The 13,744-nt window shown below is 45.3% G+C and overlaps 1 protein-coding gene across 3 annotated transcripts in view; it reads right to left on the minus strand.

The window, feature by feature from the left end:
• The window catches only part of MYO1C (myosin IC), a 131,833-nt gene that overhangs the window by 56,967 nt on the left and 61,122 nt on the right, over positions 1-13,744 (minus strand). For all 3 annotated transcript variants that reach the window (XM_040423539.1, XM_040423537.1, XM_040423538.1), the window contains exons 2-3: positions 13,240-13,395; positions 3,935-4,050 (exon numbers count right to left, since the gene is read on the minus strand). In XM_040423539.1, coding sequence (XP_040279473.1) covers positions 3,935-4,050; positions 13,240-13,365 — 242 coding nt within the window. In that variant the 5' untranslated portion in view covers positions 13,366-13,395. The remainder of the gene's footprint in view (positions 1-3,934; positions 4,051-13,239; positions 13,396-13,744) is intronic.

Genomic DNA, 13,744 nt, shown 5'->3' on the forward strand with positions numbered 1-13,744 from the left:
GGCAAAATATTCTGTGGACAGATGAAACCAAAGTGGAGTTGTTTGGAAGAAACACACAACACTATGTGTGGAGAAAAAGAGGCACAGCACACCAACATCAAAACCTCATCCCAACTGTGAAGTATGGTGGTGGGGGCATCATGGTTTGGGGCTGCTTTGCTGCGTCAGGACCTGGACGGATTGCATCATCGGAGGAAAAATGAATTCCCAAGTTTATCAAGACATTTTGCAGGAGAACTTAAGGCCACCTGTTCACCAGCTGAAGCTCAACAGAAGATGAGTGTTGCAACAGGACAGCGACCCAAAGCATACAGGGAGTGCAGAATTATTAGGCAAGTTGTATTTTTGAGGATTAATTTTATTATTGAACAACAACCATGTTCTCAATGAACCCAAAAAACTCATTAATATCAAAGCTGAATATTTTTGGAAGTAGTTTTTAGTTTGTTTTTAGTTTTAGCTATTTTAGGGGGATATCTGTGTGTGCAGGTGACTATTACTGTGCATAATTATTAGGCAACTTAACAAAAAACAAATATATACCAATTTCAATTATTTATTTTTACCAGTGAAACCAATATAACATCTCAACATTCACAAATATACATTTCTGACATTCAAAAACAAAACAAAAACAAATCAGTGACCAATATAGCCACCTTTCTTTGCAAGGACACTCAAAAGCCTGCCATTCATGGATTCTGTCAGTGTTTTGATCTGTTCACCATCAACATTGCGTGCAGCAGCAACCACAGCCTCCCAGACACTTTTCAGAGAGGTGTACTGTTTTCCCTCCTTGTAAATCTCACATTTGATGATGGACCACAGGTTCTCAATGGGGTTCAGATCAGGTGAACAAGGAGGCCATGTCATTAGATTTTCTTCTTTTATACCCTTTCTTGCCAGCCACGCTGTGGAGTACTTGGACGCGTGTGATGGAGCATTGTCCTGCATGAAAATCATGTTTTTCTTGAAGGATGCAAACTTCTTCCTGTACCACTGCTTGAAGAAGGTGTCTTCCAGAAACTGGCAGTAGAGCTTTACTCCATCCTCAACCCGAAAAGGCCCCACAAGCTCATCTTTGATGATATCAGCCCAAACCAGTACTCCACCTCCACCTTGCTGGCGTCTGAGTCGGACTGGAGCTCTCTGCCCTTTACCAATCCAGCCACGGGCCCATCCATCTGGCCCATCAAGACTCACTCTCATTTCATCAGTCCATAAAACCTTAGAAAAATCAGTCTTCAGATATTTCTTGGCCCAGTCTTGACGTTTCAGCTTGTGTGTCTTGTTCAGTGGTGGTCGTCTTTCAGCCTTTCTTACTTTGGCCATGTCTCTGAGTATTGCACACCTTGTGCTTTTGGGCACTCCAGTGATGTTGCAGCTCTGAAATATGGCCAAACTGGTGGCAAGTGGCATCTTGGCAGCTGCACGCTTCACTTTTCTCAGTTCATGGGCAGTTATTTTGCGCCTTGGTTTTTCCACACGCTTCTTGCGACCCTGTTGACTATTTTGAATGAAACGCTTGATTGTTCGATGATCACGCTTCAGAAGCTTTGCAATTTTAAGAGTGCTGCATCCCTCTGCAAGATATCGCACTATTTTTGACTTTTCTGAGCCTGTCAAGTCCTTCTTTTGACCCATTTTGCCAAAGGAAAGGAAGTTGCCTAATAATTATGCACACCTAATATAGGGTGTTGATGTCATTAGACCACACCCCTTCTCATTACAGAGATGCACATCACCTAATATGCTTAATTGGTAGTAGGCTTTCGAGCCTATACAGCTTGGAGTAAGACAACATGCATAAAGAGGATGATGTGGTCAAAATACTTATTTGCCTAATAATTCTGCACGCAGTGTAGAAGTAAATCAACAACAGCACGTCTGATCTGCAAGTACAGGAAACGTTTGGTTGAAGTTATTGCTGCCAAAGGAGGTTCAACCAGTTATTAAATCCAAGGGTTCACATACTTTTTCCACCTGCACTGTGAATGTTTACATGATGTGTTCAATAAAAACATGGTAACATTTCATTCTTTGTGTCTTATTAGTTTAAGCAGACTGTGATTGTCTATTGTTGTGACTTAGATGAAGATCAGATCACATTTTATGACCAATTTGTGCAGAAATCCATATCATTCCAAAGGGTTCACATACTTTTTCTTGCAACTGTATATCACTTAACAAGATTTATGGAAGTGTATATAAAAATTTTTTTAAAAAAAGTCAGCTCTCCTGTCGCATACTCTATTAAAAATATGTAGTCTTCATAAAATAGCAACTCTGGCCAACCATTTTTTGGAGGTCTGCATTGTACTGTTCCTCCTTTCTTCCTCCTAGAAATATATGTATAAATTGACAACTGGGCGTAGGGGTCTGTCCCTACAGACTGTGACAGTGTCCCATTACCACTGACAGTGCCAGACTGTGTGGAAACGCCCTGTTTGACAAGGAAAAGGGTAAAATCCAGTTGCCTATTAAGGGTACTTTCACACTAGCGTTTTTCTTTTCCGGCGCTGAATTCCGTCCTAGGGGCTCAAATCCGGAAAATAACTGATCAGTTTTATCCTAATGCATTCTGAATGGAGAGTAATCCGTTCAGGATGCATCAGGATGTCTTCAGTTCAGTCTTTTTGAAGAAAACCGTAGCATGTTGTATTTTTACCTCCGGCCAAAAATACTGAACACTTTGACTGAACGCCGGATCCGGTCTTTTTCCCATTGACTTGCATTAACGCCGGATCCGGCGCCGTGTGTTCAGTCAAACCGGATCCGGCTTTTGCATGTTAAACCCGAAAAATGTGAAAAAAAAGTTAGTCCATAAATGGCGGAGTCGTTTTTTCCAATGCATTTTTTCATTGTGATCAAAATCCTGATCAGGATTCAAATGTAATCAGTTTTCACACGTTTTTCCGGATCCGGCGGGCAGTTCTGGTGTCGGAATTGAACGCCGGATTTAAACAACGCTAGTGTGAAAGTAGCCTTCGTTATAATATTTCTAGTGGGAATAACAGAGGAATGGAATAAAGCAGAGTTGTGAAAAATATTATTCACAACTGGTATTTCATGGGATAGTAATAGACATGTCAGGAGAGGTGGCAGGACCCACCCAGCCCAGCCATGTGTTGCATGACCAGCCTTTCATATAAATGGCAGGTAAGGGCACTTTCACACTTGCGGCAGAGGATTCCGGCAGGCAGTTCCGTCAAAAAGCATGCAAACTGATGGTGGACAAATGCATTGAAATAACGGATCCATCTCTCCAGTGTCATCCGGAAAAACTGATCCGGCATTTATTTTTTTCTAATTTTTTGCGGTCTGAGCATGGGCAGACCGCAATGCCGAATCCGGCATTAATGCATGTCAATGGGAAACAATGCTGGATCTGGCATTCTGGCAAGTGTTCTGGAATTTTGGACGGAGATAATACCTCAGCATGCTGCGGTTTTAAGTCAAAAAGACTGAAATGAAGACATCCTGAATGGATTGCTCTCCATTCAGAATGCATTAGGATAAAACTGATTAGTTATTTTCCAGTATTGAGCTCGTGACTGATCCCATGCCGGAAAAGGATAACGCAAGTGTGAAAGTACCCTAAGTAAAAATGTAAAAAAAAGAAGGTTTTTGACAGTTTACTGGTGAAGCCATCAACTTGTTGCCCCTGCAGGGGAAATGTGCGGGCAGCTTGCGTTTCCCTCAGTGGTTACAGCTGATTGTGCAGGTTTCAGGAGCCGGACCCGTGAACGGCCCCTGGTGGTGGTGGGGCTCTCTTTAGTATTGGTCTTTTTCCCGGTTTAGGTAAACCTCTATGGATAATTGTGCATCACAGCTTCCCCCCCCATATTAAACGGAAGAAACCCAATCATAAAAAGAACAACATGTACACCTTCTTCACGTCCAAGTACCCCAGTCACTGTGCGGATTTACTTACATGTGAGGAGAGACTTCATAGAAACTGACCCCACGATATCTTTCCATGTGCTGCTTACTGTAAATCTCCAGCTCCTTGTAAGGGTTAACAGACACCAAGACAGATCCAATATAAGTCTGAGGAGGAAATACAATAAAGATATTACATGTGCCATGATTAAAAATGTCATTTCTCTGTTCGATCTGGCAAAACAGAACAAATCCTCATTTGCAATTCTTAGAAGAAATGTCTCCGTTGTGCAGGTATCGCTGGGGCTGACATGATGGCACATTCTGATAAGGCCTCATTCAGATCCCATGTTTTATAGACTGTATTCTGGATGGAACACCCCGGCATCGCTGCGGTTTTACAGAACCAGACATATGACGCCATATTCAATTCAGCAGAAGTGAGCAGGCTCCGGGTGTTACATGGGGTGCGGAGGTCTGAAAGCTGAATCCACCTCTCTGCATACAGAGGATGCCCCCTTCAGCCCCTGCACTGTGCCCTATAATCCCCAAAATGAGATATCACAGGAAACTGCCAGATTTCCATTTAGGATGTGGATTTCCAGGGTGGATTTCGCTCTTTGTAATGCGTAGAGTGAAATCCACAACAAATCCGCCACAGGTTGGAACTGCAGCAAAATCTATGGCGGATTTTTATACAAATAATGCCCCATGGTACCCTAAGGCCTCATGCACACAACAGAAAAAAATTTCCGTATCAGATTCCCATTTTTTTACGCATTGGATGCGGACCCATTTCAATGGGGATACAAAACTACAGACTGCACACCGTTCATATGTCTATCCTGCAAAAAAAAAAAAGAAAAAGAAAAAAGAAAAGAAAACCCTATTCCTGTCTGGTTTTTGGACAAGAATAGGCATTTTACAATAGGGTCTGCGGAAACTGCAGGATGCACACGGCTTGCGGACCACAAAATACGGTCGTGTGCATGAGGCCTGAGACTTACAATAGAAACATAGAATGTGTCGGCAGATAAGAACCATTTGGCCCATCTAGTCTGCCCAATATTACTCTGCCGCAAGTGTGAAAGTAGCCTTAGGCTTAGGCTACATGCACATGACCGTTGACTGAGAGCAGCACTGCTCCTGGTGGTAGGAGGACATCATGGCAGCTGGAGCACACCCGCACCTGAGGGTAGAAACTATTATAGATGGAGACTGCAGGAGAAGAAAGGCGTCATACAGGGGACGCCACAGTCATATACTGCCATTCCTCAAATACACAAACATCACAGAATATTCCTAAAGTTGCTTTATATGGATATGAGAGGTAGAATAATCCCATGTGAACAAGGCCTGAAGTGTTACTTGTACCTCTATAGTATCCGCTACGATAGACTAACAGAATCCTTGAACGGAACCCCGAATTTGAGTGTGAATGTAGCTAAAAATGGAATAATAAGAATAAATGTCTTGCCAACTCCAGCTTGATACTGGCTTTACTGAGGATAACTGTACTACATTGTGTTAGCACCATTAGGTCACTGGAGAATTCACTCTAAATTTTAGGACATGTTAAAGGGAGCCTGTCATCCGTTTCATAGAGAACCATCATAGCTCCTCATTACAGGGAGCAGTCACATGAGCATATTCCGGATGGAATAACCATTACTTATGTGTGTCATGGCCGACTGCAGGTTTTACAGACTCAAACTGACGTCATCGTAGGGACCATACTCACAGATGAGTCACAACGTGGAATGGGTCCGGATCCGTTCTGCAACGTTGCGGAACAAATCCAGACCCATTCATTCTCTATGGGGCCGGAAGAGATGCGGACAGCACACAGTGTGCTCTCCGCATCCGCATTTCCGGAGCACGGCCCCGATCTTCCGGTCCGCGGCTCCCGAAAAAAATAGAAGATGTTCTATTCTTGTCGTCAATTGCGGAACGGCATGGACAGCCATTAATATAACTGCCTATTCTTGTCCGCAAAACGGACAAGAATAGGACAGGCTATATTTTTTGGGCGGACCACGGAACAGAGCAATGGGTGCGGACAGCACACGGAGTGCTGTCCGCATCTTTTGCGGCCCCATTGAAGTGAATGGATTTGCATCCAAGCCGCAAAAACTGCGGCTCGGATGCGGGACCAAAACAACGGTCATGTGCATGTAGCCTAAGGCTACTTTCACACTTGCGGCAGAGTAATCCGGCAAGCAGTTAGTCGCCGGAACTGCCTGCCGGATCAGGCAATCTGCATGCAAATGGACAGCATTTGTAGACAGATCCGTCTCACAAATGCATTGCAAGAACGGATCCGTCTCTCAGTTTGTCATACGGACAAACGGATCAGTTTCTATTTTTTTTTTCAGGACGGATGCGGCATTTCGGTATTTAATATTTTTTTTATGTAAATTAATCCGGAATTTTGGACGGAGAGAATACTGCAGCATGCTGCGGTATTTCCTACGTCCAAAACGCCGTTCAGTGACTGAACTGAAGACATTCTGATGCATCCTGAACGGATTTCTCTCTATTCAGAATGCATTAGGATAAGGCTACTTTCACACTAGCGTTCGGGGCTCAGCTTGTGAGCTCCATTTGAAGGGGCTCACAAGCAGCCCCAAACGCATCCGTACTGCCCTAATGCATTCTGAGTGGATGCGGATCCGCTCAGAATGCATCAGTCTGCCAGCGTTCAGCCTCCGCTCCGCTCGGGTGTCCACCTTGCCGTGCGGAGGCAAACGGATCCGTCCAGACTTACAATGTAAGTCAATGGGGACGGATCCGTTTGAATTTGACAATATATGGCTCAATTTTCAAACTGATCCGTCCCCCATTGACTTTCAATGTAAAGTCTGGACGGATCCGTCTGAAGCTACTTTCACACTTAGTATTTTTTCAACAATATAATGCAGACGGATCCGTTCTGAACGGATCAAAAGCTTGCATTATATGAGCGGATCCGTCTGGGCAGACCCCAGACGGATCCGCTCTGAACGCTAGTGTGAAAGTAGCCTAAAACTGATCAGTTCTTTTCCGGTATAGAGCCCCTAGGACGGAACTCAACACCGGAAAAGAAAAACGCTGGTGTGAAAGTACTCTTAGCTGAACTAAACTGATTACACTGATGTACGGATCCCTGTTCTGGGCGACTCCCATGTCATGATGCACAGCATGACTGTCCCATATTATGCTGGATAGCAATATGCTTTAAAAGGGTTGACTCACCTCGGCAAATGTAATTCATCATGTAGAGAAAGTTAATACGAGGCACTTACTAACTTACTAATGTATTGTGATTGTCCATATTGCCTCTTTTGCTGGCTGGATTCATTTTTCCATCACATCATACATTGCTCATATCTGCAGAGCAGATACGAGGTGCCCGGGACTTGAGCCGGTGCGCAAATGTGTCTATGCACAATCCCATGGTTCGTGCCACCAGAGAGATTGGCGCCTTTTCCTATAGTGCACAAGCACGGCCACCACTGCTGGATTACAGGGTGGTTGTAACTAGGGATGAGCGAATCGACTTAGGATGCTTCATCCAAAGTCGATTCGCATAAAACTAAGTTTTAAAGGGAGTCTGTCACCTCTATATGGCCATATCCAGTGCTTACATGGCTCTGTAGCAAACCTATACAGGATTGTAACGGTACCTTTGTTCTTTTCTTTAGACTTGCACAAGCAGGAAAAACGAAGTTCAATTCATATGCAAATGAGGGCTCGCAAGTGCCCAGGGGCGGCGTCCAGTGTGTAGGTGCCCAGGCTGCTCTGCCTTCTTTTCACTTTACTCCTCCCCAGTCTCTGCCTTTGCCCGCCCTCCAAGTCCGGACCCATCGATGATGCAAGAGACTTGGAGGGCGGGCAAAGGCAGAGACTGGGGAGGAGTAAAGTGAAAAGAAGGCAGAGCAGCCTGGGCACCTACACACTGAACGCCGCCCCTGGGCACTTGCGAGCCCTCATTTGCATATGAATTAAACTTTGTTTTTCCTGCTTGTGCAAGTCTAAAGAAAAGAACAAAGGTACCGTTACAATCCTGTATAGGTTTGCTACAGAGCCATGTAAGCACTGGATATGGCCATATGGAGGTGACAGACTCCCTTTAATACTGTACAGAGCAGGAGCTCCGCACAGTATTAGAATGTATTGGCTCCGATAAGCCGAAGTTATTACTTCACGAAGTCTCGCGAGACTTTGTGTGATAACGTCAGAAATTAATTTCTACTGTAAAAAACCTTTGTATCAAACTCTGGCTCGGTTCCAAGTGGTACCCTCTCCGTACAGTTTCAAAACAAAGTTTTAGGCATCCGAAGTCCATTTGCTCATTCCTAGTCGTAACCATTGATATGAGCAGTGTATAATGTGATAGAAAAATTAATCTCACCAGCAAAGGAGGCAATATGGACAATCACAATACATTAGTAAGTGCCTGGTATTAACATCCTCTACATGATAAATGCCACTTGCTGAAGTGAGACAACCCCTTTAAGGACTGGAGGGGGTTCTCCGAAACATTTTCTATTAGGCCCACTAATATATACTGTAATTACAGATGGGAAAGGTGGGTATATGCTGTGATGAAGCCACGTCTGCCACAGGAAGGGCACAGAACTGGTGCTGCAACAGGGGGAGCAGACAAAATGTGCTGTTAAAGAGGTTCTCTGCTTTGGCTATATTGATGACCTAAACTCAAGATATTGATGACCTATCAGATCTGTGGGGGCCCCCCCGACTGCTGGCACCCCCGCTGATCAGCTGTTTGAAGAGAATAACCTATGTACCAGTGCTGTGCTCTTCTCCGTTTACCTGCTGCTCCTCCGCCCCCATTCACTTCAATGGGAAGGGACAGTTACTCACACTTTATGGATGACACTAGTAATAATACTCTGCAATCATGTGCTCGTGTCAGTTTGATACCTTGACAAGGGCTATGGGTAAAAAGGAGATGTTATACAGACATAGCAGCAGCTATAGAGTAGCCATGTGAACACTGCCACAGGTCCTGGTAAGAGCAGCGTCCACACTTAGAGGCACGACCTCACCGTTCACAGTACTGCCTCCACCCTAAGGCAAGAAAGTGGGTGGTGATGGGGGGGGCGCTCCCTCTTATAATTACATGTCACATTATAATCTGTGAGCATAAAAATCTAATTAAAGAAAATTTCTGGCTCAGAGCGGCTTCACAGCTTTCATTATGGTATTACATAGATGGCAATTTGTACACTACAGGGCGGTTGTCATCTGCTGATGGGTTCCAGCTGCAATGTCAAAGAATACAGGCTGCTGTAAATGGTATTCAATTATCCAAAATTCCCTGCAAGCTATACTGGACACTTGTGGCAATTTTGAGTTTTTTTTCCCACTTTAGCTGCCTTTATTAAGCCTGCCCATGAAGAGACAGGGTCAAAAATGGAAGCAAGGATAGAAACCAAACTGTAGGAATCAATGTATATCTTCAGACAACCTCTTTAGTCCACACTGAAGCAGGTCCATCCATCTCCAACTGAAGTATCTTCAGTTACAAGTCTATGTTAGGACATTTACTAAGATATGTATACAGTATAGTCCATTACATATCCAGATTCCTGTTTAGAGATAACTGGCGCAGTTGACGGCAGCTTGTAGGAGGATAGAGGTCCTCTCCGCGCCAACCGTACCCAGTCCAAGGCTTCTCCTGCTCAGCTTAAAGAAACCAAGGGTTCCTGTGGGTACTAAAGCCTATTAGACAAAGTCTCTCCTATACTATAGTGCACCAAGGGTGTCCAGTCCCAATTCTTACAAAAGGAAGGCACATAGGATGGGTTCACATCAAGTTTTTGTCCTATGTTTAACATATACAAAAAAAAAAAAGTATAAGTGTATAAATGTGTGCCTCTGGCGGATGCCATACGGTGGCATCTGTCACCATAGATCCATTAAAAAAATTAAAATAAAATACAGTAAAATATACAGGATGGATGGAAAAGCGTTGTGTACTATGCTTTTGTATCCTTTTTTCCCCCCTAAATGTGTTAAACGTATGGCAAAAACGTGATGTGAACCCAACTATACCTGTAATAAAGTACACTGCCAACAGACTTCTGAAGTTCCACAACATGGTAAAGTTACTTGTAACTGCAGCTACGCTTTAATAGACTTAGGCCTCTTTCACACTTGCGTGTACTCCACTTGCCGGAATTACACGCCGGATCCGGAAAAACGCAAGTGTACTGAAAGCATTTGAAGACGGAGCAGTCTTCAAATTGCGTTCAGTGTTACTATGGCAGCCAGGACGCTATTAAAGTCCTGGTTGCCATAGTAGGAGCGGTATACTTACAGTCCGTGCGGCTCCCGGGGCGCTCCAGAATGACGTCAGAGCGCCCCATGCGCATGGATGACGTGATCCATGCGCTTGGGGCGCCCTGACGTCACTCTGGAGCGCCCTGGGAGCCGCATGGACGGTAAGTATACTGCTCCCCCGCTCCCCGCTACACTTTACCATGGCTGCCAGGACTTTAGCGTCCCGGCAGCCATGGTAACCATTCAGAAAAAGCTAAACGTCGGGTCCGGCAATGCGCCGAAACGACGTTTAGCTTAATGCCGGATCCGGATCAATGCCTTTCAATGGGCATTAATTCCGGATCCGCCCTTGCGGCAAGTCTTCAGGATTTTTGGCCGGAGCAAAAAGCGCAGCATGCTGCGGTATTTTCTCCGGCCAAAAAACGTTCCGTTCCGGAACTGAAGACATCCTGATGCATCCTGAACGGATTTCACTCCATTCAGAATGCATTAGGATAATCCTGATCAGGATTCTTCCGGCATAGAGCCCCGACGACGGAACTCTATGCCGGAAGAAAAGAACGCAGGTGTGAAAGAGCCCACTGTACTGCTTTGCGGATCCGCAAAAATGTTCAGTTTTTTTGCAGATCCATAGACTTCTATGGGTCCACAAAACATTTTCTGCGAACAAGTATAGGACATTGAAGTTTATTTTTGCGGAGCCGCGGTACAGAATAACAGATGCGGACACGGGGAGCCCACCGGCCTTACCCCAACACACGGGGAGCCCACCGGCCTTACCCCAACACACGGGGAGCCCACCGGCCTTACCCCAACACGCGGGGAGCCCACCGGCCTTACCCCAACACGCGGGGAGCCCACCGGCCTTACCCCAACACGCGGGGAGCCCACCGGCCTTACCCCAACACGCGGGGAGCCCACCGGCCTTACCCCAACACGCGGGGAGCCCACCGGCCTTACCCCAACACGCGGGGAGCCCACCGGCCTTACCCCAACACACGGGGAGCCCACCGGCCTTACGCCAACACACAGGAGCCCCACCGGCCTTACGCCAACACACAGGAGCCCCACCGGCCTTACGCCAACACACAGGAGCCCCACCGGCCTTACGCCAACACACAGGAGCCCCACCGGCCTTACGCTAACACACAGGAGCCCCACCGGCCTTACGCTAACACACAGGAGCCCCACCGGCCTTACGCTAACACACAGGAGCCCACCTGACATTCAAATACTATATCACCTAAAGGAACCACATTCTTGTCTAAATACAAAAGGTGTCAAAACTCGTACATGTGTGCAGAAGTCAGAAGTCATCACTGGCAGAAAATAAATGGGCGAGGTGCAATGTTAAATAAACAGTGCTTTCTTGAGCACATGTGCCACATTCCCCATGGTTCTCCTACCTGAGCTACAGTAGCACTTTTAGTGTATGCGGTACTTCTGCAAAAAGTCTAATTAGACTTGTTTGTTTGTATTTTTGTAACTGCCTGCTCTCATTTTCAGCAGAGTCTGCATCCTGCTTCCACTACTCCTCCCAACCAACTTGCTGGCAGTGGACGCACCCATACTAATGGAAAACAGAATGTACAGATGTCCTTCTGAAAATCCCAATTTCTCCACAAAAATATACTGAAATAGAACAAAAACAGCAGCAACCAAAAAAAAAAAAAAACATGAGCCATGAGTATCAGCTTTCAAAAAAGCTGGGTGCATCAAACACTAATCTGAATAATAAGTAAACTTAAGGGTGAAGGACTGCCTTTTTTTCTTTTTTTTTTACCCATTGTCATCGTTACTCAATTTTTTCCCCTCAGTTTTCATTTTATACAAATATGCTTTCAGCTTGCCAAACCATAAGGACATGATCACTAATGGCTTTCTGTACTTTAAAGAAACAAACCATTAGTTTTCCAGTCAGCTAAACCTTTAGCACATTGTGACTCACAGATATTTCTGTGTACAGTAGCACATTTAGAATTTTATACAGATTATTACCAGGTAAGGCTCTGTTCACACCAGTGACACAGGCTTTGTTAAATACCTCTGTCAGCAATCTTCAAAGATTAGAGTGTCCTGCCCACATTACTGTACGGGTACCTATAGGGTATGTTCACACAGTGGATTTCACTGCCGGAAAAGTCTGCTGTGGCATTTGAGGCTGACCCCTGAATTCCTATCGCAGTTTTGCATACCGTGGACCACGTACAGACACCTGGTCTGTGAGCAGAAGCCAGACCAAGAAGGGACGTGTCCTTTCATAACTCTGTTTGGAATCCAAGTAGAAAACATCTGTGGCTGTATGAATGGCAGTGCATATTCCCATTCAAAACCAAAGGGGTAGGATTCCAAGCCAAGAGAACAAGCCCTTGTCCAGCTTTTCTCAATTCTTTTAAATATATTTCCATGTAATGTTATTGCCTGTATGTCCCCATCTTCACATTGCAATTGGTCAAGTCAACCCATCTGCAGCCCTCTGGGTTTCTTCTTGTGATGTCTTATCCACTGACTTGCTTCTAATTTCCTCCTCTTTCCACCCGCTCCCGGCTGCCAGAGGAAGTGTACTCACGCGAAACGGCCGTCGCCGCTTGTCGTGCTTGTGTGGCGTCTTGCACCCTTTCTGCCGCTCACCTCTTGTGAGGAATAAAGAATTAATCTGACCATTTCGGCGAGTGCCGTTCCTCATTCTTATCGAGTGGCTGGCTGCATCCCATTCCATCTAATGTCAATGGCAGGGGAGTTAGCAGCATCATCAGATCTCCTGCACCAAAGAATGAAGATCTGAAGATGATGCCTACTCCCCACTAGTGTAAATTAAGGAGGCAGGGATGTAGCCAGAGCCTGGACCAGTAAGACAAGTGAAGACTCAGAAGCAAGCCAATGACTCTGGAAGAAACACAGGAGGCATCAGACGGGGTCATGTGAACGGTACTGCAATCTGAAGATAAGGCCACATACAGGTAGTAATTAGATTAGGAAATGAGAGATCGCAGGGCAGCGATATGAGAAAAAGTTGAGGTTAAACTAGACAATCCCTTTAATCATACTTTAGCCACAACATCAACTTACATATATGAGATTCTCCTTGAACCGTTTCCTCAGGTTTTCTATGAAGGCGGCTTCACTTGTATAGTTCTCCAACAGGACGAAGTCCTGGACACCAACCCGATCACGGGCTGTTAAGGCACTCTCCATGGTTATCCGGATACCGTCAATAGCCGGAGCCTAAAGACAAAACGTGAAGTGTAAATGAAACAATCAGAAAAGGCTTCACAATTTCTACTGCGGCAGTATGTGGCACATAACACCCGTTACTGGTATTGGGTCTGTAGAAGATGTATTAGATGTGTAGTGTTATTCATCAGGCTGCTGATGGACGGATCTGGTCAGGTGCCCCTCCACCGGTGGCCATACTAAGGGCTGGAGCGCCGTACAATCAGATGTAGGTTGCAGTAAACATCTGCGCTGATTTCCTACAGACACCAGATCAGTGTTTTTTCTCTTTTCTGCACTTGAAGAACATGCTTGAAAATAAAGAAACAGCAGCCCACAATTTTAAACTGAAGCACAGTCA

Source organism: Bufo bufo, chromosome 3 (genome assembly GCF_905171765.1).
Source record: "Bufo bufo chromosome 3, aBufBuf1.1, whole genome shotgun sequence".
NCBI classification, from domain to species: domain Eukaryota; kingdom Metazoa; phylum Chordata; class Amphibia; order Anura; family Bufonidae; genus Bufo; species Bufo bufo.